Source organism: Anguilla rostrata, chromosome 4 (assembly GCF_018555375.3).
Source record: "Anguilla rostrata isolate EN2019 chromosome 4, ASM1855537v3, whole genome shotgun sequence".
Classification (NCBI taxonomy): Eukaryota; Metazoa; Chordata; class Actinopteri; order Anguilliformes; family Anguillidae; genus Anguilla; species Anguilla rostrata.
In genome coordinates, this window is record NC_057936.1 from 7,279,382 (window position 1) to 7,307,216 (window position 27,835).

Sequence of the window (27,835 nt, forward strand, 5' to 3'; positions counted from 1 at the left end):
TCATAATACTTTAAGGTTTCAGATCACTGAGACTGTGTCCGAAATTACATACTACGTACTACATATAATATCATTATACATATGTATATTTATGTTACATTGTAATCTTAAAATTAAATGTCTGTTGTAGAATAATATGAGCACTCCAGAGTTTTCTCTTTGTAAATCTCACTAGACTAGACCAGACAAGACTAGACAGATATAATTAGTGCCATATGCTCACAGTGTGAGGCTGTGCTGGCTGGACACTACTGGACGTACTGTTCTTTAATTGTATATGCCCATCCAGAAGCTGTTAAGCTGTCTGTACACAAACAATGTAACAATAGGCCAGACAAAATGATAGCATGTGCTGCTTGTGTATCTGTCTGCGGAGCACTTAACAGGTCTGCCTTTGAAGCTTAAAGCCCTTCATCTGGGAAGTGGCCAAGGACATGGTCAGGACACCCCACCGCCCAACCCTACTACCGCACTGAACATAACCCACCCCTACTCCCCCACCCCCCACCAACCGCATTGGACATTTCCCCCACCCACCCAACCACCTACTTCATATAGTTTAACCATTAAAAAAATTTTTTTTTACATACTTCGTTGTTTTTAAGATACTTTGTTATTTCTGTTGTTATTGCAAGTTTGAGAGTGATATATGGGTGCAAAGATTCTCACTGCCATGTACCTCATGTTTATGTGACCAATAAAGATGACTGACTTCAGCTCTTTATAATGGTGTGTCCTTATTGTGCATGCTCAGTCAAGTTTCAGTAGAATACTTTGTGAGCTTTGGTTCATGCGACCCAATGCTAATCTGAAGTTACAAAACACTTCGAACAAGAGGACAATTTTTCAGTGCTGTGGGCACTGCACTGTTTTGTTGATGAAGACAGAATTGAGTTCCTGGGTTAAACAATTAATGCATTTCTTTGCAAGCAAAGAAATAAATTATACAGTAGAAAAGAAGATAATATGGGCTGAATTCGTGGTCATTATACAGTTCAGTGGTTGAAACACTTCGCTACTCCGAACAATAGATAAATACTGACCGGAACTCGGACCGGAAATCATCACAAAGTAATACGCTTTCAAAACACTCTTTATGATTGGAACATTCTCCCCGTGACGTCGTGATTTCAGAGCAGCGCATATGAGCAGGAAAGCTAACTACCGCGCGTGAGTGTTTTTACCTTTTCATGAACCACGAAACGAAAGCAGATATTGTTGACAGTTTAGTATTTTGTCACTAAAATTTTAAGTATTTCACAGACCTATTTCCATAATATTCACGTAGGATAATGATTTGCAAAGAGAAACACAGATATATATTTAACTTCTAATCGAGTCTCAGTAAAAAGCAGCTAGTTCGCTAATAATATATACAGTATAGTGGTTAGCTGTGCTAGCTAGGTAGCTCCTTGTCTGTGCTGTTATTTTTCGCAAAACGATTACAATAGCATTTTAACCGAATTAGCCAAGATAACTAAAGGCATGGGGAAACCATATTTTCGTTCAACAGTCCTGAAAAGAGAAAGCTGTAACTACCTACCACCTCCAGCTAAATGGCTAACTTTAGCTTCAAACATATTATGCCCTCAGTCATTTTTTTGAGCTCGTGCAAACAGTGCGAAGCTAGCTACAATCAGTGCATATAGCCAGTTCGTTGACCAGAATATTAAAGTAACGACCTCGACAACTGTCGTTTTGGAGAATGCACCTTAAACTGTTAAATGGCCTCTTTAAAAAAGAACACCAAGAAATAGCCTAATTACTTAGGGTTGTAATTTAAATTGAAATTAGTGATGATAGTTTTAGCAGAAAGAGTAAACCCAAGATGACAGCTGGCTTTTTAATCGCACAAGCGTCTGAAACCTGACAGTTCTGGAAAAAGCCAAAACACTGCTGACACCTTTAATTAGTCGCCAGGGTCTTTTCTGCATCTGTCTTTTTGCTTTGTCTCGCGACGGTGTCCCACATCTCTGTCCCGATGTGGTCATTTGTGGCCCTCTCACTGGATTGTGATTGGACAAGCAGCTCTCCACGAGAACAGTCATCATTTCCCTTCCTGCACGGAACGCTAGCTTTATCAACAAACTGCAAAATACGTACTGTGTAGCTTAGGGCTATTTTATAATGGTAGTTGAATTTTGAATCACTAATAATTAGCATTTTGTTTGTGAGAATAAGCTGACACTGAATATTGGTAATGTAATACTTTACCTGTTTCCTGGTTATAGAGGGTCCAACTCTCATAGGAGAGGAGGAGGAGGAGGTGGTGGAGGTGGACCAGGAGGGCGCAGGGAGTGGCGACAGGAGCAGTATGAAGAGGAGCCGAGCCGGACAGCGGAGGAGACCGTGCCCCGGGGCACCTGCATGACCATGTGCCCCCTACGGGAGGTTCGGGAGAGGGAGCAGCAGCGGCGGCTGCACCGCTTCGAGGTGCTGCCCGGCACGGAGGGCGACCGGATGCCCAGGGCCGACCCGTCGCGCGCGGTGAAGGAGTACTCGCGGCCGGCGGCGGGAAAGGACTCCACGCGGCCCGGCGACCTCCGACCCCCCGCCGTCCTGCTGAAGACCGTGCGCTTCCTCATCGACGACATCGCCGCCGCCTCCCCCGCCCTGGAGCCCTGGACTGAGGCACGGTGGAGCTCGAATGTGACGAGATGGTCGGCCCCATAGTCCCAAAATCAGCTCCCTGACACTGTGCTTTACAGCAGTGGTAACCCGCCCTGTTCCTGGAGATCTACTTGTCCTGCAGGTTTTCACTTCATCCCTTACAAAGCACACCTCATCCAACAGCTACAGATATCGCTGAACTGCTAATTAGTAGACACAGGTGTTCCAAATTAGGGTTGAAATGAAAACCTACAGGATGGTAGATCTCCAGTAACACGGTTGGTTATCACTGCTTTACGGAGTACCACTCGTTTTCCATTAAGTTCTGTACTCCTTTTCCACGATGCTGCAGTTTTTTTTAATGAGAAATACATTTGTCTGATTGTTGATCGAAAGATGTACTGAATACTTATCTAGTGCTTTGATCAAGCCTGGAACCAAGGCTGGTCTTGGGTAACAGACTGATATTTAGGTCTGAGTGTGGTTGCCGTGACGCTGTCGAAGGTGTAGCGAGCGCCCTCTGTGATGTCATCGCAGGCGTACGACTTCGTGTTCGACCGGCTGCGCTGCGTGCGGCAGGACATGGTGATCCAGCGGGTGTCGGGGGCCGAGGCGGTGGCCGTGCTGGAGCGCATCGTCCGCTTCCTCCTCTACGCGTCCTATCGGCTGTGCGAGGAGCCGCTCCGGCTGTACGACCCGCGCATCAACGACACGCACCTCCAGGAGAGCCTCAGCTGGCTGCTGGACTGCTACGCCAGCGGGGAGCACCCGCGCCAGGACGAGTTCCAGGCCCTCAGCCTGCTCTACAACCTGGGTCAGTGAGAGCGTCCAATGGGGACCTGCTTCCTGCTGTGACATCACCTTAGCGTCTCTGTCAACTGGCAGTTTAGTCCATCTAAACCAGCAGTGCCCAATCGTGTACCACGGAGGGGTGAGAATATACAGGTTTTCTTTCCAACCGATCACTTCACCTGCTGATGTCACTAATTAACACACTTTTAACCAGAGAGGAGGGTACTAATTAGTGAAATTAGCAGGTTGGAACGTGATTGGTTGGAATAAAAACCTCCATACTCTCAGCCCTCCATAATGCATGATTGGGCCCCATTGATCTAAACGGATGTTGAATGTTTGGAAACAAATGTTTCTGTGTTCACTTTTACAATTTAGGCATACATTTTTAGCTCAGACCTGCAGCCCCTCATTTGCATGCACAGTTCGTAAAAGCTGCACTTCACTTTGATCCTTCTCTGCTTGGGATGTGCCTCATTTATTCTCTTTCATTCACCCATTTGTCTTGTGCTGCTGTGCTGTGGTTCCTTTTACTATTAAATGCGACGCACCTCATGGACCTGGCTTGCAGCTCTCTCACTCACTCAATTGCGCGCTCACTCACGATTGTCCACCAGGGGGAGCGATTAGCACTCAGGTAGCTGAAACGGGTGACTCTTTCGTATATTTCTAGTGTGCTGCATGTTGCCGTTCACGTAAACCACTTTTTATTCTGTTAGTTTTTCAGCTAGATTGTTGAGATGACCACAGCCAAAGCACCGGGGGTGCTGTGTAAGAGCAGTGCTTCACATTAATGACACTGTGTGTCCTTGCTGTGGAAATGAATGTATGCTGGCATTACCGCTTGGTAAATTTTGGTTTCTTCTGTTTGGCGTCAGGTTCGACCCGTGCTCTGCGGCGCGCCCTGGAGTTGCCGGAACGGGTTCGGGCCGCCCCGGCGGTCCGCCTAGCGCTGGCGGTGAACCGCGCCCACCTGGAGCGCAACCCGGTGCGCGCGCTGCGCCTGGCGCGGCGGCTGGACTTCCTGCAGAGCTGCGCACTGCACCGCCACCTCGCCGCCTGCCGCCGCGACCTGCTCCTGCTCTACAGCCACGGCCTGAGCAGCCGCGACTGCCGCTACCCCCTGCAGCGCCTGGCCCGCCTGCTGGCCCTGGACTCCGCCCCCGCCGCCGACCTCTGCCACGCCCATGGCGTGCGCGTGGACGGCGACCGCGTCGTCTTCTCCAAGGCGTCGTACACCGAGCCGCCTCCGGGGGGCGTCGGCGCCGCCCGCTCCGCAGAACTGGTGGACGGGAAGCGGGGCGACGCCAGCCTGAGTGAGGTCATACACGGCTGTGCCTGATCCGCTCCGGACTCCGCCTCTCCGGGCTTTCTGGAAACCCTGCCTGCCTGCCTGCCAGCCTGACTGCCTGCCTGCCGTGCACTGTTCTCAGGGATGTGCGTTTTTAACTGATTATTCAGGACGTGCTCATTTTCACATCCTGAATGTCGCAGCCAGAGGCAGTTGTCGCAACCGTTTGGGCATTTTGTAATCACGCAATCAGTCATCAAGAGCTTTTACACTCTTTGACAGCCAATAGCTGGAGTGAATGTTCAGCAGTAACGCCAAATGCTATTGGCTCCAGAGGAATTTAGGGTCTGAAAATCAGTGTTTCCGTGTGAATTGGGAGAAAAAAACAGATCACGTCCCTTGTTTGTTGAAGTTGAATAAAGTGAAATGAGGTTCTGTTCTCTTTTAGACTGAGTTTGTTCATGCATTACTCATTCCTGCTTTCTCACTTTACGCACAGTCCTAGCGATAATTGCACACTGCTAAAATCAACTGCATCTGCTATTCGTTATTCACGTTGTTCACTCTAATAACTGGAAGCCATTTTGTGTGTTTGTCTGCTTTGCTGGTCATACAAAAAAAGGGTGTGAAATTAAAACCTACCAGCAATTACCAGCAGATTTTGATTGTGGCACGTAAGATTTTCTCCTTTGCCAGGCAACCAAACAGGTATTGTTATATTGCAAAAGGTAATGTGGCTGATAAATTGTTGAAAATGGCCAATTATTTTTAAAAAACAACAAGCCCACTCTGGCCATGGGCTGAACAATTTAATTCCACGTCCTGAAAACTAAATCTCAAGGCAGCTGCGTGCACCTTTGGTATTTATGTTGTGATGCTTGTAATTCCTCCCGTGAATCAAAAAGACATTCAAAAGGGCCTCTTGTTCGTGAATGTGAAGTCTGGAATCCTTAGCTGGCTGGATGGTTTACAGGGTAAGGCTATTAAAGTTGGGTGGTGTAAGCAATTTGATAAACAACCTCTGGACAGGTTTATAGTTTGTGGCAAAGTCTACGCTCGTGGGCAAGCTCTTCAAGGATGAGTGGGTGTTTTCATGCCTGATTGGAGAAGCATGTTTAAACCTGACGTGTGAAACCTGATAAAATAAGTTTAAAGAGCAAAAGTGCTGCAACAGGTTAATATTTAAGAGCTTAATTGTTACTGGATCTGCGTATCTTACGGTGTCTGCGTTTTGATGACAAAAGCCAGTTTAACACAAATTTAGTTGACGTATGTGGAACGCAACACGGGTGAGCTGAAGGACTCATTCTCTGAAAATTATCTGATATTATTTTTCATATTTACCCCATTTTCCTGCATTGACACGGTGCACCTGAATATTACAAAACGTTAAATCCGCCTAGCCCATGCTTGCGATATGTAATGCATGATCACCACACGAGGGTGCAATAGGGCTAAATTTAAGAAAAGATTTCTACTTATCTGTAGCCTAACGTTTCCACATTAGTGGATTGGACAAAGGCGTCAACCTTAAGTGAGATTGCAGTTATGCAAAATAAAACACATTAATATATAAATAAACAGCTGAGCTTTTAAATGACAGGCGATGTAAAATATTATTCTCTATTTCAGCGAGAGCATTTATTATATATCAGTCCATTCATTTGAGCACCACATTTTAGTACTGGAATTACTTTGTGAATAAGTAACGAATGTAATTTAATGTCTGCCAAGTTATTGCACTGGGTATGCCGACTCATAAGTAAGAATGAACTCGCTGGGTTACTTTGTATACATTGCATATTTCGCTTTGTTTAGGCAGGTCATTCCTTTCACGTGCTCTCTGCTTCCTACGGCTACACTGCGAGAAAAAAAAGCCACTAGCCTATATAGTTTATGGGAGGAGAGAGCCAACAGCGAGAAACCGGGGTTTGTAGTACTGGAGCAGTCTGCAATAAGCAGGAGCTGTTCTGACTCGCACCATTATTAGAAACAAAAGCTCAGAAACTTCAAAGAGACGAGGAGGCGGCGAGGGGGAGACGCACGCGAGAAGAGGATAAACTTTATGCGGCGCGTTGAGTAAATGAACAAACACCACATCAACAGATAGGCTACATCGCTTTCTTTATAGCGCGACTCTTCTGGGGGGTGGACGCAAATAATTTGTAATGGTGAAATATGAGAGAACAAAACTGAGGCGGGTGAATCGGGCACACCAAAGAAGAGACAGTCTGTGTGCGTTGAGAGAAGTTAAGCTTACGAAAAATCAATTTGCACCGTTGCACGGAACGGGATTTATGAAAGCGGGATAAAAACTTCATCCTCCGGGCGACTCGGGAGAAAATTAAGCGCTCGTTCTCCTCTTTGATTCAATGGATACTTTGAATGACTATTTCCAGCTGCGCGTTTAATTGTATGTAAGAAAGGTTTGAAGCCTCGGCTCTCTATCTATAGAGGCTTCGGGGAGAACTTGTTGCCCCACGCCACGGCGGGAAGATTACTGTGAAAATGAAGTCCCGTCGAGCATCGTGGATTCTTTCTTGGACTCTCTGCATCTGTCTTGTCAGTGGCTGTTATTCGCAAGAGCGCCAGTGAGTAGCTGTCTCTCTCGTTTCTTTTATGCTTTGGCATTCATTTGTGTGATTAAAGGAAAGTGTGTTCGGGTGGATGAGAATAAAAGTTGTGAATGAAGCCATCTACAGTTTTAGGCTCAACTAAGTTCAATTTCATGAACAGTTTGAGGGATGAACAGCACACACGGTGTACGGTTTTTGTTTTGTCTTTTCTTCATTGCACTGGTTTCCTGCGTAAGATTCAATGAGCGTCAACTTGTTTACCACCAGAAACTCTTCAGCTGAATCAGAGCGCCTGGAAAGCGTGCTTGAGATATCACATCTAAACGATTTGAGTGATAGTTAGTGCTTTTTACAGTAGTAGAAGCTATGCAAAATGGTCGCACGTATGGTACATCATAATTCTATTTTGGATTTATGTTGGTCAACGACGTTCTTCCTAATGGAATAACTGTTGTTTCTCTTCGCGTTAATGAGTCACATTTGATGCTGAACGACAGGCTATTGAATACGATGTGTAGGCTACACACTGGAGTCATTCGTGGTTTATACAGTACCGGGGACTTCGGTACGCTACTGTTCTGGTCACTTTCATTCTGCGCGAGTGTCTCCTTGTTACCAGGGTTGTGTAAGGGATATTCTGAAACAGAAGACTCGGGACTTCTTTTCCATGACATGTGGTTTTGTCCTAGTTATTTGTGTGAGAAAAGGCTTCACAGTTGTCAGCGCCGTGGTCAGCCTAAGCAAATGCTAATTAATTATATTGTGTCGGCTATATGACCACTATTTTGTTGTTGGTTCGTATGCGGGCAAAGTGACGTGCAACTATTGCAGGTACCAGACTTCAAACGTCTTATTTGGATCAAAGGACTATATGAAATGGCTAGATGTAGCATGTGGGGTTACACCAAATTAACTTCAAGAGAGGGTTTGCCAGTTCTCAAGGGCTGAAGTTAAGAGATTAAAATGTACTCTTGGTAAGGTGAATGATTTGATGTGATCGCTTTGGATGGAGCATGCCTTCACGGACCTTGATCCCCCAGTTTAAGACGATCTTCAGAGCCACGCCGATGAGGATCAGCGCCTCAAAAGTTGTGCATCAAATCCATGCTACACACTTTTGTAGGCTTTCATTTTCCGTAAAGAGAACACGCTGTTCCGTATACAGACATACATTGATGTCTTTTCCCAAGCCGTTTTGCTGGGGTTCCAGCAGCCCTCGGTATTTGACAATGGACTTTCCACTCAGCCTGTTTAGTTTTTTAGAGCGTGCAGTAATCCCTCGGTCCTATGTACTGTGATTGGTGTGACTGTGGACTCCATGATGTTATCAGTCAGGCCGCTGTCAACCGCATGCCAGAGCTTAATCCTGAACTGTGGAGAATTCGGTTGAGTTAATAGTGAAGGGTTACAGCTATACTCGCTGCCAAGAGTTTCACACATGAAAGCAAAGAACCAGAGGGGATTCTTACGGGGGTTACGCCGTGTCAAAAAAAAAAAAAAAAATAATATATAAATATATATATATATAGAGAAGAGCGGAGAGAGAGAGATTGAGAGAGAACCATCAGTCTTCCACTTCTTAGAAATGTCTTCAGCTGCGTCATCCTTATCTACATTTTTTCCCCCATTATTTTTCTGAGGAAGCTTGGAAAAAAAGAAAGAAATTAAGCTGGTTTAATTCTGTACGTTTCTCTGGTCATGTGTTTTAAGCGCTCGGTATCGTCTTAAATGAATGAGACCTAGTTGAACTTGCAATAAATCAAACGCCAAAGAGTCAATTTCCTCTCATTACGGTGCTATTCTCAAGACTCCGCGTGCTAAAGGCTTTTCCCATGACTCTCTGCGACGTAAATTGCCTCTGGCTCCCGGGACTATAATGCTAACCACCTGATCGCCTACTGATGGAACAGCGCGTGGGTTTTTTTTTTTGTCCGTTGTCCTGCAACAATCCATGTTGAGAAGTCTTGGTCCTGCAGGTTTTTTTTGTGCTTTTTTTTGTTGCACAGAAACCTTCCTCAGGTGGTGAATATATCACATTTGTGCCATTTTTAACTGCGTCTTCACTTATGAAAACACCCCCTCCCCCCCAGCTGTCCTCAATCTTAATAAGTAAGATATTTCAGAAATGCGAACAGGCGGAGGCCGAAGGAGAGAGATGCGTAAGCCGGTAATGAATATGTTGGAATGGAGTGATAAGGCCAATATACTTTTGCATGCTTTCAGAACACAATGAGCGCTATTGTTTCCGTAAGTGTTTCTAAATCTAGGCCTAGATACAGGAAAAAAATGCAGGTCTGAAGCAGCTCCAACTCCCTATTGTACTTATATAAGGTGACCTCTTCCAAGCAGGATCTTACAGTTGAATTGGTTCCTTTCAGAATGCTTCTGCAGAGCAGGGGTTGACCTTTGCCCTTTGACCTTTTGTGATAGCTGTCTTCCACTCCTGGTTTTGTGTCAGAGTGATTGTCTGGAATCTTGGGTTTTTCCGTGTGTCTCCGAAAACACTGACTATTGAGTTTCCTCAGGAGAGGTCAAGGACCACCCAATGAGAGTTCACCAGGATGGTGCCGTGACAGGTACTCTGTCCTCATTAAAACCTGGCCAATGAAATGCCCTCGTTAAAAACCCGCCAATGTGAAATACTATCTGGCCACGTGAAGCTCTCAAGAGTGTAAAATAGTTTAATTGCAGGTGAGTTCCTCCAAGCTCCTCCAAGCTTTAGAAAGCCTGAAGGGGGACTTCGACTCCAGGTGAAAAGAAAAAACAGTTCTTTTGACGTCAGCGAGGACAGGAGGCGGACCACACTTAGGCAGTGTCTCAGGAACAGCTGTCGCTAATGAGCAGGGAGAAGGGGAAGCGGGGGAAACGGCCACAAAGCCCTCAACTGTTTTTTTTCCCTCCCTCCTCGATTTCCTGTCACTTATTTCTTATCCTTTCTCATTTGCTTATGCGTTTTTGTCTTACTGATGCTTTCAGTTGCCTTTTTTTAAAAACAAATTGTGTTAATGCACAGATGAGGCCAGATGAAGTTACTGAGCGGAGAACGGGGCCCTCTGCTCTTTGCGCTCCGAACGTGGATCGAAATTCGCGCAAAGCCTTTTTTGACGATCGGAGCGCGGTTGATTTATTAATACAGCTCAAAAGTTAGCATTCTTCCTCAGCCTCCGTTAGGCCAGCTCGGCAGGGCTGTACTCCCCTTCCTCCAAACATGGTCTCTTCCTTCCTGTGCCCCCTGCCCCCGCCCCCCCCCCAGAGGTTATCTGATCGCGGCTCCCTCGGTGTTCCGCGCGGGCGTGGAGGAGGCCCTGAGCGTGACCATCTTCCACGGCGCGGAGGACACGCGCGTGCAGGTGCAGCTGTCGGTGAAGGGGGAGACAGTGGCGCACAGCCACGGCATCGTACGGGGTGAGTCACCGCGCGCGCCCCCCTCGCTGCCCCCCCCCAAAGAACCCACACAGACAGTGCCACGCTGTCTGACCTCCGACCTACGACCTCTGACCTCGCCGGGGTGGGGTTACACTAATGGCAGATGAATAAGCCCCGATGTGCTCTAAATCTGTGGTGATGTCACCCTTGATAAGGTGGTTTACTGCATGCCCTGGTATGTCTAACCTGGCTGTTGTGTACGTCTGGGTCCGTGTTTGTTTGACATCGCCGTTGATAGATAGTGCCGGTCGTGCCTCAGTGACTGATGGACCTCCCTGCTAAACACCCTGTGGTTATTTTTCCCAGAATTCCAACTCTGAGTGATTTATCTCTCCAATTTTAGTGATTTTTATCTTTGGCTAGTCAAGTATGTAGTTTTTTTATTTAACTGTATTTTAACAAGCGAAAAAACAATTTCAAAAGGGTACAGAAACATGCTCTTTTTTTCAGATGCTGGCTATATCTTGAATATTGAATCTGGGAAACATTTTTGTGAAATCTGTTGTCGTTTGGCCCTCCCTCTAGTGTCATAATACTCTGTGATACTCTCTTCTGGAATATAGTTGTGGCAACTTTTAGATAAAAATAAAAAGTTCTATTCTGTTGTTGTGAATTAAGCACAAAGTTTTACTGTTTGTTGTCTTTTTCAGATAAAGGCACACTTAAGCTGAAGGTGAGTGGGTCTGAACTGCTTCTTTGGATGTTTTATACGATTTCAGATTAATGTTTGGCCCCGTATTGGGTGTTGTATATGGAGTTGGCCATCCCCTTTAGTAATTCACTTCAGGGTAACGGTCAGGACCCTATTGCACAATAGTCCCATCAATGTCAGTCTGTACACATTGCACTGACACAACGGGGGAGGTAAGGGAGGGGGGGAGACAACAACAGGAATATGATTTACATTTGAGCATCTGTCTTTGAACGTTCGCTCCCAGGGTAAGGTAACAAGCTCAAAATTACCTGCAGCTGCTGCCACCCACACACACACACACACACACACACACACACACACGCAGGGGCCGTGACTCCGAGAAGCTGGAATGGATCGGTTTGATGTGCCGGACACAGATCCGCCCCCCCCCACACTTTATTTACGGCGTTGTTGGGGAGCCGTGTTCTCCCCCCCCCCCCCCCCCCCATTTTCGTGCTCGTCTGTGTCGGGGACAGCCGTAGCTCACATGTGGCCCCCACCCCCCCACCCCCCTTGCCCAGGTGCCCGTGGGCTTGCGCGGGCAGGCTCAGCTGAAGGTCTGGGGCAACCGCCACCTGACGGAGGAGGGCTACATCTTCCACAACTACACCACCGTCACCGTGGAGAGCAAGGGAACGGCCGTCTTCATCCAGACGGACAAGCCGGTCTACAAACCCAAACAGAGAGGTGCCTTTTCCTTGAGGTCTCTAAAGGATGTGGGACTGGTGTTGGCGTTGGTTGTCTTGCAGCACTGATTGCATGGTCTCGATATGAAACCAAGCTGAATCTTAGTAAACAATTTAAATTAGGCATTAGCTGAGATTTTAAAAAAAGGGAGTTTTACAATAAAAATCTTCATGTAAATTTTTGTTAGCTATTGAATCTCCCTTGAATCTGCATAAAGGTTTTTATAGTGAAACCTAATTTGAGCGCTTGGATGTGGATTTACATGTCACTTTAATACTCTGTTTGCCCAGTCTTATTCTTGGAATTAAGTGGGTATTTGCTGTACTGTACTGTACTGTACTTCTACAACATTACTCCAGAAAACGACGTGCACAGTGGGGTCGAATTTAAAATTCTGTGCTTATGGGAGGTGAAAGCTTTGACAGTGCGTCTGTGTCATGTGCGATTCGTCTGCTCTGATTCTCCTCTAGTGCTCGTCAATGTGTATTCGGTCACTCCGGACCTGAGGCCTGCCAATGACAAGGTAAGACTGGCAAGACTCCGTCGCTAGAATCAGACGGTTGAATATAAATAACGTAATACTTGCTTAAGCTTCAGCACATAACATAGATTTCACGAGGCTTCTTATTCAGTTAAAGGGTCGATTCCCCCTGGCTTTGATTTGAATAAGAAGCGGTGTGTGCATTAGAGCAGGCCAGTGCTAGTCTCATGGGGGAACGCCTCCTTGCTCCAGGCCCACATCAGTGAAATTGCGCTCATTGTCCTTCGTTAAAATGGCCGGACAGCTCTGTTTAAGTGATGCTGGGGCAGCAGTAAACCTGACAGTTTGAAAAAAAAAAAAAGATTGTTATTTTGTACGGAGAACTTGGGAGTGAACATTTTACCGGAATTTACAGTTTCTAAAAATGTACTGCGTGACCCGGGAGGGTGGGGTTGGGGGGGTGGGGGGGGTGGGGTGGGTGCCATCAGGAGACAGTGTGCTTATTGATAGCGGGGTTGTAAAGGTTCCGCGCTGACGCAGCCTGGCGCTCGCCACTCACAGGCAGGGGATTGTGGGAAAGGAGAGGGAGGTGAGGGTTGTGCCTTTTGGCCTTCGCAGGGCTCTCTAATGTGTGCTGGTCTTGTGCCCCCCCTCACCCCCCCATCCCCAACCCTCTCTTCTTTTGCAGATTGAAGCTTACGTTGTGGTGAGTGAAGGTCACCGGGGAGGAGGAGGAGGAGGAGGAGGGGGGGGGGGGGGACCACCCTGGGTGAGCGTAGCCACAGGCGCTATTTCCCAAAACAGCCGGAGATTACAGGGCTGCCGGCCTTGATGACAGGACGCTCTCCGACCGCTCCGAGCGCCGATACGATGGAGATGAAAGGGGCAGCTGCCCCCAACACCCCCCCCCCCCCCCCCCGCCCCTCGGCCCCGCGTCCTTCGTGACCCCCCCACACTCCTCCTCCGCGCGGTCGGCTGCTCTCTTCTGCGGCTTCTCGCTCCGCCGTACATCACAGAGTCACCCGAAATCCCCCCCCCCCCCAACCGTCCCCGAGGAGTAGTTCTGTAAATGAGCTAACGGCTAGGCTAGCATCGGCGTTAGCCGTGCTACTCCGCGGTTCTGTACATTACATTACAGGCGTTTAGCAGACGCTCTTGTCCAGAGTGACTTACACAGCTTGTACATAGCATTTACATTTGCGTCCATTTACACAGCTGGGTATAACCTGAAGCAGTGCATGGTTAAGTACCTCGCTCAAGGGTACGACGGCAGTGGCTTACCTGGGAATCGAACCTGTGACCTTTTAGGTTACGAGACCAGGTTGTTACCCATTATACTACACTGCCGTAGTCCTGTTGTTGTGAAAGTTGGGGAGGGCGCTGCCCAGAGTAGCCCTTGCTTCCGCTATGCTTGGCTAATTAGCAGGCAGAGCGCGGGTCTGCGCGGGGCCTTGCCCGATTCCCTGCTTCGTTTATTTAGCGCCGCACGGCTACGCCATCGCTCCCGTTCGCCTCTGTGTGGTCCCTCTCTCGTCAGTTTGGGCCCCCAGGAGCCAGCGGGGCGGGGACGCGTAGCGTGTTTGGTTTAGTAACCGTCTCCCTCCGCCCCTGCCATCTCTGCTGCCTGACTCCGCCCGGCCAGAACGGAAATGGAGAAATATTTCCTTTGTGACCTCAGCGCACTGGAGAAAGTCTGCGTGCCAGGGGTTACGTGTTAAAGTGCTAAAAAGTGCCTTTTTGGGGGGGGGGGGGGGGGGGGGAAGTGCTGCTTTGTTTACCAGGACGCCTGATTTAAAACCTTTGCTTCGGTGTTTTTTTCGGTTCCTCGTGACCCGCGGCCCCTTGTGATTGTGAATTTCTTTCAGGACCCCAGAGGGTCCCGGATGGTCCAGTGGTCAGACCTCAAGCCCCTCTGTTGTGGTGAGTCAGATCACGCCAGAAAGCTCTTGGGTGTGAATGCTTTATGGGGGGGCGGTGCCGGGGAGAGAGAGAGAGAGAGAGAGAGATTGGAAACAGACGCTGAGGGCCTGTCTTCTCAGGGATCGTGAACGTGACCTTCCCCCTGTCGGACCAGCCCGTGTTCGGAGAGTGGCTCATCTTCGTGGAGATGCAAGGGCACACCTACAACAAGACCTTCGAAGTGCAGAAGTATGGTGAGTCTTGGCCCTAAAAGTGAATTAATTCCCCCCCCTTCTCTTTGGGCTGGTGATTTGCCCTTTAAGCTGTGAGATCACAAATATGTGATTAGAATGTTCTTAACTCAACATTCTGATGGTGATGTCACAATCACTACTGGTAACTAAAATCAGTGGATTTCTAGAACACTGACTTGGAATTTTGAAAAAAGAATTGTCAGGGGAAGGTCACTGACCGCTATGGTTTCCTGGCTAAACGATTAGCTCCCAAACCTGCTCAGCTTTGAATGATAGACGCAGAGTAGACTGTGAGTGAAATGGTTGGGTCACTGAGAGTAGTCTGATATTGCTGAAAAGGTTCCGCTGTTTGCCCTCTCGTCCTCACAGTGATGCCCAAGTTCGAGCTGATAATTGAGCCGCCCCGGTACGTCCGTGACCTCAACGCGTGTGAACAGACCACCGTACACGCCAGGTGACTGTCGTTTATTTTCATATAATTTGACTCACCTCTGTGTTACTCTGTCTGCACACTCAGGTGAGATGTTTTGAAAAGGGAAGAACTGTGCACAGTTCTCTTCATTTTGTTTTTGGGAAAGAATTAACTGTTTTTACTACCACGCATAAAAAAAGCTGGTTTGGTTTTTTTATTGTTTGAGATGACTTATCTTATGAAATGGCCACGGTCGCTGTTCGTTGACTTCCTCCTGCTGTTCCCCCTCAGATATACTTTCGGTAAACCGGTCAGCGGGAAACTCACCGTGAACATGACAGTGAATGGAGTTGGGTACTATCGGCATGAGGTGGGGCATCCGGTGGTTAAGACTATGGAGGTGAGAGCTATTCCAGGTTTCTCTGCGTGCTGCTGGATAGAACTTTATAACTGACACCTGGGAGAGTAGTCATTCTGCTGCTGTTCCACTTTGCGGCTCAGTTCCGAACTCGGATAAAATGAGATGCCGGGCGTTGTGGTCTTCTGTTGTAAAAATGTTTCAGTGCCAAAAACGGAAGATCGTGTCAAAACTGCTTATTAGCTGGATGAATGTTAGTTGTCATGCCTCATGTCTTGCATAAAGGAAAAAAAATGTAAATAAAAGATTTATAATAGCTCCTTCCATTCATTTTTTTCAGCTGGTAACAGGTTGAGCACTCCTTTTTAGCAATATTACCCAAAATCCATAGCAGCCATTCCCAATGAATGGAAGCTAATTGTTGCTAGCATTCATTTTTATGAGCTTTACGGCTAATGCTATCACCCGATCAATCTCTGCTAAAACTGTCTCTGGTGATAATGCTTTGGTTAGCTCCACAGCAATTTGACTACTGCCTGGGAACTGATCTTGAACATGCGCTGTCTATTACTGCTCCTAGATCAAGGGCACGGCGACCTTTGACCTTTGCGTGAAGGACATGATGCCGGTGGACGTGGCGGATCACTTCCGGGGCACGGTGAGCATGTGGGTGTCGGTGGCCAGCGTGGACGGGGGGCGGCAGACGACGTTCGACGACTCCACGCCCGTCCACAAGCAGCTCATCGACATCAAGTACTCCAAGGACACCCGCAAGCAGTTCAAGCCCGGTCTGCCCTACAAAGGCAAGGTGAGAGAGAGAGCGCGAGAGAATGAGTGAAGGAGTGAGAGAGAGAGAGAGGGGGGAGTAAGAGAGAGAAAGAATGGGGAAGAAAGAGAGAGTGACAGAAATAGAGAGAGAGAATGTGAGAGAGCCAGTGTAAGTAAAAGTGTACAAGAGAGAGCAAGAGAGATTGAGAGGCAGCGAGTGTGAGTGAGTGAATGAGTGAGAGAGAGAGTGTGACAGAAAGGGAGAGAAAGAATGGGGAAGAGAAAGATCGCAAGAGAGAACAAGACAGAATGTGAGAGTGAGTAAGAGTGTGCAAGAGAGAGCAAGAGAGAATAAGAGGCAGTGAGTGGGAGTGTGTGTGTGAGTGAGTGACTGAGTAAGAGAGAGAGATAGAGAGAGTGTGAGTGAGAGAGAGAGAGGCGTCAGTCCCCCTGCGCTGCAGCTGTGGATGCACCTGGACAGCAACCTGCAGCGCCCAAGCAGCACGCGTTTCTGTAGCTGCGCCAGCGCCAGGAGAGCATCCGCACGCCAGCGCTAACCGAGTTCTCGCGGCCCCTGCTAGGACTCGCCGACGCTCCTGTGGGGCCTCCTCTGTGAGGCGAGCTCCTGTTTCCCCACCCTGCTGATCCACTTGATTCTTGCCGGGCTTCAGACATCCGGTGCAAGAAGCGCTTAGGCTTCTAGCTGAAAACCAGCTGGGGCTAGCTAGCGGAAAGGCTGCTCTGGGCACTGTCAAGAGACCGAACCCTTTTCAACACAGTGACGTGACATGTTACATTACGTTACATTACAGGCATTTAAGCAGACGCTCTTATCCAGAGCGACTTACACAACTTTTACATAGCATTTCATATTGTATCCATTTATACAGCTGGATATATACTGAAGCAATTTCAGTTAAGTACCTTGCTCAAGGGTACAACGGCAGTGTCCTACCCGGGAATCGAACCTGCGACCTTTCGGTTACAAGCCTCATGTTGTCATTCAAAGCCAGACTATACACGTGTGTTCCAGGATTTGCATTTTGTGTGCACATATTACATTTAGCAGACTGTATTCTGTGTGGAATACTGTTTAAAAAAAGATACATTCTAGAAGGATTCCGTACATGTTGCCTAAATTCCGCGTGACGTTTGGAACTCTTGTCTCGTAATTACAGCTTTAAATAAGTCTCTATTTAAAGACGGCTTGTTTTGGTTGGATTTTTACTGTGATGTTGACTGTGAAGAGTGTCCTTGGTTGTGTGTTGGTCGGCGGGCCGTGAGCATCACTTTAAATAGTTTCTGTGTTTAATTTCACTGGCTTGTGTAGTGCCTGAGACCGATTGGATTTGCACTTAAGTGGTTTCAATCTTGCTGCCAATTATGTCCAGGTTCTTTTTGTTCTCCTTGTTTATTCTTTATCCTATATTCTCTAGGTGCAGCTTTCTGTTGTTTCCCTTAGCTGTGGAAGGTCGACACTGCTGGGCAAATAAATGTAAACTGTGAATGAATTGAAGTAAATCTGGAGGGTTTCTGTGTGCTCAAGAGGTTTATGTAAAGCCAGGTTAGGTTTATAAGGAACGGTTTACATTTTTCTAGCGGTACTTTAAAGTTGTGTAACTCCCCGTTGGCATGACTTTACATGTTGCCAAAGCAGACATGACAAATAACAAGATCAGTTGGCTTCAGATCTCTTTTCATCCTCTCTCTCTATCTCTCTCTCTTGTGCTCTCTCGCTTTCACTCACTGTCCTCTGTCTCTCTATCTGTCCCTCTCTATCTCTCTTTCTTGTGCTCTCTCTCACTCACTTTCACTCACTATCCTCTGTCTATCCCTCTCTGTCTCTCTCTCTTGCTTTCTCTCACCCTCCCTCTCTCACTGTGTCTGTCCTCCCTCTCTGTCTCTCTCTCTCTTGCGTTCTCTCTCCCTCACTCTCTCACTGTCTGTCTGTCCGTCTGTCCTCCCTCCCTGTCCAATCGCGATGTCCGGGCGACGCCCAGGTGGAGGTCACGTACCCGGACGGCAGCCCCGCGGACGGGGTGAGGGTTCGGGTGAAGGCGGAGCTCACGCCCAAGGACAACGTGTACACCAGTGAGCTCACCTCCCTGGGGGGCCAGGCCGTGTTCGAGATCCCCTCCATCCCCACCGCCGCACAGTACGTCTGGCTGGAGGTCAGTGGGGCTCCAGGCAAGGGAAAGGGGCAGGGGGAGGGGCTTACGGTGGCCACTGTGAAAAGGGGAGCCTGAAAGAGCAAAGTCTTTATGATGTCACAGATACTATAGGGCCACAAGATTCCACGGGTAATGTCTTTGGCCAACTAGATACTCAGTTTCAGCACTGTATTTTTAACATTGAAGGTTCGGTCCCCCTACCATTGAAGCCTAAACATTCCATTTGGATGCATCTTGAGAAAATTCTCTGCGGGGCGGGTCCAAGGACAGAACTGTGGCTATGAACGTTCGGTACTGTCAAACAGCACCAGAATCTCCTGTAGTTAGGAAGCAGGGAGGATGGAATGAATGCAGGAGTATCTGAGGATATGTTCTCTTACAGAAATGGGCTATACAACAATATATTGTAAGTATGTGGACCTTAAAAAAAAAATGTAAGAACTGTATTTCACCATGTATTTAAAAAAAAAATATTGCATTACTGAACACTTTAAAGGGGCAATAACTTATATATTTGCCCTTACATTGTGAAGTGTTGCAGCACTGTGATAATATATTTTATTGCAATATATTTTCAGTGTGATTGATTTCTGTAAGGGTGAACACAGGTAAGGGCGAAATACCAGTGGTACTGAGCAGCCGTCGGAGACCTGCTTCATCTCCTTCCTCTCCCCCCAGACCAAGGTGACTGCGATCGATGGCAAGCCGGCAGGTGACCAGTACCTTCCCAGCTACCTGTCCATCAGCAGCTGGTACTCTCCCAGCAAGTGCCACCTCCAGCTCCAGAGCCCTGGGGCAGCCCTGCAGGTACACACCCCTGGTCCCGAAATTACTGCCCTGTCCCATATTGTAACAAGCACTTTATACCAGCACTGCAAAAACCAAATAGGTCAATCTTAACAGGCATTTTAGTCTTATATTAACACTTAAATTTGTATCTCTCTTAAAATTGGCGACCAATTATAGCAGCTGATTACATGTGGTTACTTGGGGCTGTGTTGGTCAGTGAAGTGTTGTGTAACAGTAATAACCCTACCTTAATGACTAAAGCAAAAGCATTGTGTTTCAATGGCAAGAGCTTCATTCATTCAATGCTGGGACCTGTCATTGTAATGATGTGTGTTGCTCAGTCTCAGTGTAACCTGGTCAACCCATTTGATCATTCGCCGATTACTTGCATTCCTGTTACATCCATTCTTTATTTAATTTACACCAAGCCGGCCAGCTGAGGATGGGCTTCCCCTCCATTTTGATATCTTCCCATTGGGGAGTTTTTTATCGCCACTGCTTGAGTGTTTTTTTCTTCCCATGGGGGAGTTTTTTTTTACCTCACTACTTGCATTTTCGGTGGATTTAAGGCCTGGTTTTCGCCCAGTTTTCCTTCTGTTACTCGTAAAAAGCGCTATACAAATAAAATTGAGTGTGGATCAGTGGGTGTTTCCCCCCCGGCTGTAGTAAAAGATGGTGGTTTGTCTTTTGGGCCTAGATTGGAGAGGAGGCGGAGATATCCCTCAAGTCCACCTGCCCCTGCAACTTCACTCTGCACTACGAGATCGCTTCCCGGGGAAACATAGTCCAGTCTGGCCAGCAGCTGCCCAACATCACCGCTCACCGCGGCAAGAGGGCCACCGTCACCTTTGACAAGAACATCCACACCACAGCGCCTCCTAGTGGTTCAGGTCAGGATCATGGTTTTCTTTCATGTTCATAAATCAGAAGCGTTTGCCATGTGTAGCTAATACTATATTGAGCTACTATATTGACTGATAATAGAGCTACTATATTGATGGATGGGCATTGACATTTTCTTGAACCTGATTTATTCACAGTTCACCACTACTTATCCGGCACCATACTTATATATCTACCCCCAATGATTTCTCTCTTCGTTGGCCTTTCTCTCTTGCTGTCTCTCTCTCTTTCATTCTCTCGTTCTTTGTCTCTAATTCAGTTAAATTCAAAATGCCTCACTGGTATGACGTATTGGAATATTTTACCAAAACATTACAGAAACAGTGTATACATGAACTAATGAGACACAGGGCAGCACATGGAACAAGCGATTAATGTGGACATAATAAAGCTGACGGTAACGACTAAATGAAACTGACCAGGAATAGATTAGTGAAATGAGTTTAAATCAGCTCTTTCTGCCAACCCCCCTTCTCTTTACCTCCCCGGGTTCAGCGGCCACCTCCCTGCAGGGCGAATCGGACGTGTGCGTGTCAGTGCTCCGGTTTCCCGTCACCCACGCCATGGCCCCGCTCAGCCGGCTGCTGGTGTACTACGTGCGGGAGAACGGCGAGGGGGTGACGGACAGCCTGCAGATCCCCGTCCAGCCCAGCTTCGAGAACAAGGTCGGTCTCCCGGGAGCCAGGCTTCACCCGCAAGCATGGAGAAACTAGCCGCAAGAAGCTAGCAGGCAGAAGCTAGCAGGGTGATGCTAGCAGGGAGAAGCTAGTATAGAGAAGCTACCATGGAGAAGTTAGCACGGAGAAGATAGCATGGAGAAACTAGCAACAAGAAGTGAACAGGCAAAAGCTAGCAGGGTGATGCTAGCATGAAGAAGCTAGAATGGAGAAGCCAGCAGACACTAGTTTAGAGGAGCCAGTTTGGAGGAGCTCGCATGGAGAAGCTGGTACAGAGAAGCTAGCATGGAGAAGTTAGCATAGAGAATCTAGTTGGGAGAAGCTACCAGGGAGAAGCAAGTATAGAGAAGCTAGCTTGGAGAATCTAGCAGGGAGAAGTTAGCATGGAGAAGCTAGCATGGTGAAGTGGTTCCTCAGCATTGTTGCCATGGAGCTTTGTCCTAGAACACGTCAATACCAAACAATCAAGTGAAGTATTCCTGAAAGGGAAAATATCAGTCATACACCCACCTACAGCTACAGTAGGATCCAGTTCTGACCCCATGGTAGTGTGCACTAATTAGTAACAGTGCCTGCACCTAAATGATCAGTGTGTCGGCAGCATTGTAGTTGTCCGTGAGCACACGCCTTTATTTGTATATTTTTTTCGTGTCCACCCGATTCAACCATTAAAGCCCCGCTCTGAAATATTGAAAGAGGTCAGAGAGTATTTTTTTCTCTCTATCTGTTCACGGAGTAGAGGGAATGCTCAATAACACCGTGCCTCTGGAAGATTTAGTGGCTGGAGCTTTTTTTTTTACAGCTCTTTGGTATGAGCTGAGTTTGACAGGAGGAGGGTTATACGACCGCGCATGCAAGACAAGGCAAACAGAAGGTGTGGAGATCTGAGGGGCCGTTGCAGGGAGGGGTCAGGGGTCACGGTTACGGTGCGGTGAGGGGCTAAAAGTGTCAATGCGAGCAGAAGTGGGTCATTTCCACTCGCAGAGGAGCAGCTTGGATTGTCAAGAAAGCGCGTTTGGGGTGGGAGGAGGGGGGGGGGATTGGGGGGGGAGGGGGGTCAGTGCCCCTCTCCCCCCGTCCCTCTGAGCTGTAATCAGGTTTTGGGAAGAGGTTGAGGCGCGGTGTCTCGTTTCGACGCTTCCCCGGAGTGTTGCGGCGGTGGCGATGATGTCATTTCGAAACCCCCTTTTTTCTTTTTCGCGCAGGTGTCCGTCTCCCTGTCGGCCAATGAGTCGATGCCGGGCGACCCGCTGAGCCTGAAGGTCAGAGGGGAGAGGGGCTCCTGCGTGTGTGTGGCCACTGTGGACAAGAGCCTGTACCTGCTGAAGCCGGACTTCCAGATCAGCCCAGATAAGGTCAGTGATTCCCCCATGGAGGGGCTGTGGGATGTGGGATGTGGGGTTTACTTGGTAGGCTCCTGTTTGTGGGGTGATTTACACTTAGCTTAGCTGCATTTCGTTTTTTTTTCTTTTCTTTCACACGTACTGTTAAAACCAAAAATAAAAAAAATAAAAAACTTTTTTTTGCCAAATAAGACAAAAAGATAGGCAATGAGTTGAGACACCGTTTGAATTACAGTATTTGGCATACAAAAAAACAAAAAAATAAAATAAAAAATAAACAGTCCATAGCATGCAAAAAAAGCCTAAAACAAGCTAATATTTTCTATATCTTCTATTTTCTAAAATAAGATTTTAAGTCTCATCGTAAAACTAAAACACTTGTTCAGGCAGATGGTTTTTGCTGTGTGCAATTTGTTTGTACAGCTGGATGTTTACAGAAGGAGTTCAGGTTTAGTACCTGGCTCAAGGGTACAACAGCAGCGCCCATCCCCCCCCCAATGGGACTCGCCGCTGCAGCTGAGTTCTTAAGCTCAGTTCCCCTCACCCGTACACTGCTGCTGCCTCTAGTGGTGGAGAAACGATCCCCCCCATGTTTGTGCGCTTCCGTCCACCGTACACTGCTGCTGCCTCTAGTGGTGGAGGAGCGGTATCTCACCGCGTTGTGCTCCGCGCAGGTCTTCAAGGAGCTGGCTGAGTTCGACGTGTCCGATGCCTTTGGCGTGCCGAAGGACGACGGCCACTTCTGGTGGCCCGGGCTGTGCACGCGACAGACGCGCGCTCTCTGCTTTCCGGTGAGCCTGGGACATCACCAAGACGCCGCTTGCCTCACGGGGCCTTACTATCACCCCCCTCTGTAAACTTGGGTCAGATCCATAAATCAAATACTTTCAAGTTCATTTTTATAAATACTGTACAATTATTTTGTATGAAAAATGGCCACTTAGAGAGATTATTTATAAGGTATTGCATACAGTTATTTGTACATCATTTTAAAAATGAGTGATTTTAATCTTATAATTATGATTATCGTTCAGGGACTATGTAAGCATGTTGTTAGCATGGATGTTTCATTTTTCTGTCCCTCTGTGTAAATGTGTGTGTGTGTGTGTGTGTGTGTGTGCATGTGCATGTATGTGCATGTGTGTGTGTGTATGTGCGTGTGCACGTGTGCGTTTGCGTGTGTGTATGTTTGTGTGCATGTGCACATGTGCGCTTGCGTATCACAGGAGACGGGCCTGGTGGTGATGACGGACATGGTGAGCCTGAACCACAGGCAGAGTGGAGGGATGTACACGGACGAGGCCGTGCCCGCCTTCCAGCCCCACACCGCCACGCTGGTGGCGGCCATGCACTCCCGCACGGTACCCAGGTACCCACCGCCCACTCCCCCACAGCCCCTCAGCTTCCCTGGGCATCTTTCGGGCACAGAAAAACACCTCCATTTTAGCTCTGTTATAGCAGAATGCTATCATAACTCTGTCGTAGGGAAACTCTATCACAGCTGTCATTGGAGCTCCATCTTATCTCTACCATAAGGGAACTCTATGGTAAAGATCATAGGAGCTGTCATAACTTTACCATAGGGGAACTCTATGGTAAACATCATAGGAGCTGTCATAGCTTTGCCATAGGGGAACTCTATCATAACTGTCATAGGAGGGCTATCATAACTCTGTCACAGGGGAAACTCTTATCACAACTGTCATAGGGCAACTCTATCTTAACTATCGCATAGGAGCAATCTGTCATAACTGTTTTAGGGGAACGCTATCATAACTGTCACAGGGCAGCTCTATCTTATCTATAGGATAGGAGCTAATCTGTCATAACTCTGTTTTAGGGGAACTCTGTCATAACTGTCTTAGGAAGCCTCTTTCTCAGGGGCAATCTATCATAACTGGCAGAGCAGGAATCAATCATAACTCTACTCTTGGGGACCTCTATCATAACTGTAAAAGCAGAACTCTGTAACAGGGGAACTCTGTAATAGGTCCATCATTGATACAGGAAGGCTGTGAAATTTCATTGTTTTGACACTCAATTTCTCAAAGTCCTGTTACTGTGAAATGTCTTCTGTCTTCTGTGTGGCCTGCTGGGTGGTATCACGCCACAGTATTCGCACACAGAGGCCAGTACGTATCGCAGTGAAGACGCGGTGAGAAGAGCTGGGAGTCGTAAATTCACGTCGGGCTTTGTGTGGTTCCGTTCGCAGGGCGGACAAACGCAGGCGGACGTTCTTCCCGGAGACGTGGGTGTGGAACTGCGTCACCGTCAGGTAACTCCGGCTCCCCTCCGCCGAGCGTCGGCTGACTTACCGCCCGGCGGACTTAGCCACCGCTAACGTCACTTTGCGTCTGCGCGTGGGGTGCCAAATACTGCTCTTTTTAAAATGTAATGTCAGTTTAAATTTAGTACATTGTTTATAACATTTTTGTGCTGTTTCCTGTTGGATGTTTGTTGGCTGGCCTAACTGAGGCGTTGTAAGTGAAGTAATTCCGGTAGGGCAGTCCGCTGCACTTGAGCGTATGGGTTGCATACAAAAAAAAACAAACAGAAACACCAAAGTGAAGTCACTTAAAAGGGGGTTGGGCCTCCAGGTGTGGCCACTTTGGCCTGAATGCTCCATGATTTAGGTTCCATCAGCATCTGGACTACTGCTGGCGGAATGTCACGCCAGTTTAAAATAAAAAAAGTAGACAGTTGGTAGTGTGGTCGCCTTTGCTCGTGGCTGTTGTCTCTCATTTGTCAAGGTCTAGTTTTGTGCTCTGCCTGTACGTTGGAAGAGGAGTTGCAGAATTGATAGCAGAGCTCGGTCGTGATCAAACTGGCCTGATCGCAGGATTATGTGAGCGTCCTCCGGTTCAGTAGGGGTCTGAGGACGTGAGCGTGGGGTGAAAAATGAAGAGGTCGTGTGAGCGCAGGTGGGGCTCATGGTGACCGCGCAGGTGAGCGGCGGCCTCCTCGTCCCCCCCGGTCGGGACAGCGGGACGGCGGGACGGGTTTGAGGACGTCCCGCCCCGTGAGGGGGAGGATACGAAAGGTTACGGGGATCGCATGCCTTGGCTTGTGCCCAGAGGCCTAAGTGCTCTCATGTGTGAAAATATAAACATTATTACTGGTTGTGCGCTGCGGTTCTCAACAGAGCGGCCGCAGGCTCTGGGGGCGGGGGGCGGGGGTGGGTGGGGGGTGGCGGGTGGGATGGTTGGGGGGGTGTTGGGGGTTTGGGGAGGATCAGCTGCAACAAATTGTGCGAGTAAGCAGGATTTGGAGGAGAGCCAGATCTCAGAATGGAGAGAGAGAGAGAGAGCGAGAGACAGAGATAGATAGAGAGAGAGAGAGTGAGCGAGCGAGAGAGAGAGAGAGATGATAGACAGAGAGAGAGATGAGAAGAGAGAGGACGATGATGATAGCGAGCGAGAGAGAAGAGAGAGCGAGAGAGAGAGCAGAGTAGAAGGATAGACAGAGAGAGAGAGAGGAGAGAGAGAGGAGAGATAGAGATAGAGAGAGAGAGAGGTAGATGAGGAGGTCGGGAAGGAATAGCAGTAGATAGAGAAGCGTGTGTGGAGCGTTTCGGGAGAAGGGAATCGCGTAGAACCCCTTTGCCGCGTCAGCGCGTGTGAGCACAAGGGTTCGCTCAGATCAGCTTCCTTTCGCCGTCTCCAGCACCAGCCTGCTGAAATTCAGCTCATTCAGCCATTCAGCTCCGCAGACCCACAGTGCTTTGCTGCGTCACGCACACACAGAGACCTGGTCTTTATCAGCACCACAGCCTGCTTCTGCTGCACATGACGGGCTGTAATCAAACTCAGCCCTCGGCAATTCTCATTCTGCCACTGGTTTGGCGTTTATTTGATTTCAGCTGGAGGGAGGAGGAGGAGGGGGGGGGGGTAGTAACTGACCTCAGTTCTCTGTTTGTGAGGCTTTTATTTTTAAGCTTGGGTTTAACTGGGAAACGCAACAAGAAATCTGACAACTTTATTAGTCTTCATTATTTTTCTGCTGCTTTTCATCTGCGCGAGGTTGTATGTTTTGGATCGGACTTTGTAACGGCTTTGACCGTTTGTGTGACGACGCTCGACAATGATTTCCCAGTCTGCTTTGGCTACTTGGCTCTTTATTCCACTGGAATAGGATTGCGTTCAGCCAGATTCTGTGAGCTGATCACTGGGCTTTATAGGGTTAACTGGGAATCACTCCTGGCTGTAAAGTGTAGCGAATAAACAGCCTTGATTGGATTAAAAGCTGAGGGAATTGGCCTTTCATGTCTCAGGACTTGTTTGTGTTGCCTGTAGTGGGGTGGGGTGGGGGAAGGGGGGGATTTCCCCAACATTTCTGAATAAGCATATGGATGTTTACAAAAACATGAGCTTCAGCTTTGGGCCAAAGTGCCACTTAGCCAATGTGAACACACACACACACACAGCTGGCTAAATGGCACTTTGCTTTATTTTACCCCCTTCCTCCCCCTCGCCATTGAAGCGATCACACGGGGGAAGCTGAGCTGCGATTGGACGTCCCCGATTCCATCACCACCTGGGTGACTGAGGCGATTGGCCTGTCGGAGGAGAAGGGGCTGGGCCTGGCCCCGAGGGCGGAGCTGAGGACGTTCAAGACCTTCTTCGTGGACTTCACTCTGCCCTACAGCGTGATCCGGGGGGAGCAGACCAAAGTTCCTCTCACCGTCTACAACTACCTGCCCACCTGCTCTGAGGTGAGCACAGGGAGGGTGTATTTCCCAGCATTCATAGCATTTAGCAATCCCCCCCATAAGCCCAAATTTCCTAGCATTTAGCAACCCCCCCCCCCCCCATAAGCCCAAATTTCCTAGCATAAGCATTATTAGCAAAGACTGATGTGGCCAAAATCTCACATGCAGCTGTTACCAGCTTTTAGCAATGCATTGTCCCCATTAAGTGAACCAAGACATGAAATAAAAAATTTTTAAAGGTGGGGAGGTAATGGCACAGATAACAGGATGGAGGAGTGGAGAGATGGAAGGAAGGAAGGAAGGAAATGTGTCTCTTCTTCCGAAAACAGAGCGTCCCTTCTCTTGCGTGAGCGGGTCAGTTCTGCGTAGGTTTTACAGAAGTGATGTCACTAACGGCTTCCTCGATGTGTCCAAAGGGCAGCACGTTTGATAGTGTTGCGTGTGAAGCTTAAATGGCGAGCCGGGGTTCGTGTTTATTTCCCCCCAAGTCCTGTTTTTACGTTGAACCGAGAAACAAAAAAAACATGCGATTCCTATTTTCTAACGTATTCGTTATTTATGACTTTTTTGGGGTGTGTACGTATGAAATACATAGAAATTTGACTGTGAAGCTGGAAGATTAATGGACGTGATCCCCAGGGGAATAACAGATCCGTGAGTCAGTTCGGCGTAGAAAATCAGCAGTATGACTCAAAAGCCCGCTAAACCCGCGTGAGGCCTTTCAAAAGTCAAGTCGCACAACATGGAAAAAATGAGAGCTTATCTGACACGACGGAGTGTAGCACAGTGGGTGAGGAACTGGGCTTGTAACCGAAAGGTCGCAGGTTCGATTCCCGGGTAGGACACTGCTGTTGTACCCTTGAGCAAGGTACTTAACCGAAATTGCTTCAGTATATATCCAGCTGTATAAATGGGTACAATGTAAAAATGCTATGTAAAAGTTGTGTAAGTCACAATGCCTGTAATGTAATGTAATGTAATGACACAAACGTATCT

General features: G+C 48.0%; 2 protein-coding genes across 2 annotated transcripts in view; both read left to right on the forward strand.

Annotated features, from left to right (window-relative positions):
- Positions 1–1,051: 1,051 nt before the first annotated feature.
- sac3d1 (SAC3 domain containing 1) lies at positions 1,052–5,128 on the forward strand. Its single transcript, XM_064330349.1, has 4 exons — positions 1,052–1,170; positions 2,232–2,631; positions 3,148–3,424; positions 4,281–5,128. The coding sequence occupies exons 1-4, from the start codon at positions 1,145–1,147 to the stop codon at positions 4,742–4,744; spliced, it is 1,167 nt and encodes a 388-aa protein (XP_064186419.1). The 5' UTR covers positions 1,052–1,144; the 3' UTR covers positions 4,745–5,128.
- A 1,399-nt stretch (positions 5,129–6,527) lies between these two features.
- The window catches only part of cpamd8 (C3 and PZP like alpha-2-macroglobulin domain containing 8), a 62,356-nt gene continuing 41,048 nt past the window's right edge, over positions 6,528–27,835 (forward strand). The window contains exons 1-20 of the mRNA XM_064334030.1: positions 6,528–7,284; positions 10,523–10,674; positions 11,346–11,368; positions 11,911–12,076; positions 12,547–12,599; positions 13,246–13,263; positions 14,423–14,477; positions 14,597–14,710; positions 15,080–15,164; positions 15,414–15,522; positions 16,061–16,288; positions 18,249–18,419; positions 19,098–19,226; positions 19,906–20,098; positions 20,607–20,776; positions 21,994–22,143; positions 22,806–22,922; positions 23,358–23,500; positions 24,344–24,406; positions 26,611–26,842. Of these exons, the coding sequence (XP_064190100.1) occupies positions 7,202–7,284; positions 10,523–10,674; positions 11,346–11,368; positions 11,911–12,076; positions 12,547–12,599; positions 13,246–13,263; positions 14,423–14,477; positions 14,597–14,710; positions 15,080–15,164; positions 15,414–15,522; positions 16,061–16,288; positions 18,249–18,419; positions 19,098–19,226; positions 19,906–20,098; positions 20,607–20,776; positions 21,994–22,143; positions 22,806–22,922; positions 23,358–23,500; positions 24,344–24,406; positions 26,611–26,842 (2,454 nt within the window). The 5' untranslated portion in view covers positions 6,528–7,201. The remainder of the gene's footprint in view (positions 7,285–10,522; positions 10,675–11,345; positions 11,369–11,910; positions 12,077–12,546; positions 12,600–13,245; positions 13,264–14,422; positions 14,478–14,596; positions 14,711–15,079; positions 15,165–15,413; positions 15,523–16,060; positions 16,289–18,248; positions 18,420–19,097; positions 19,227–19,905; positions 20,099–20,606; positions 20,777–21,993; positions 22,144–22,805; positions 22,923–23,357; positions 23,501–24,343; positions 24,407–26,610; positions 26,843–27,835) is intronic.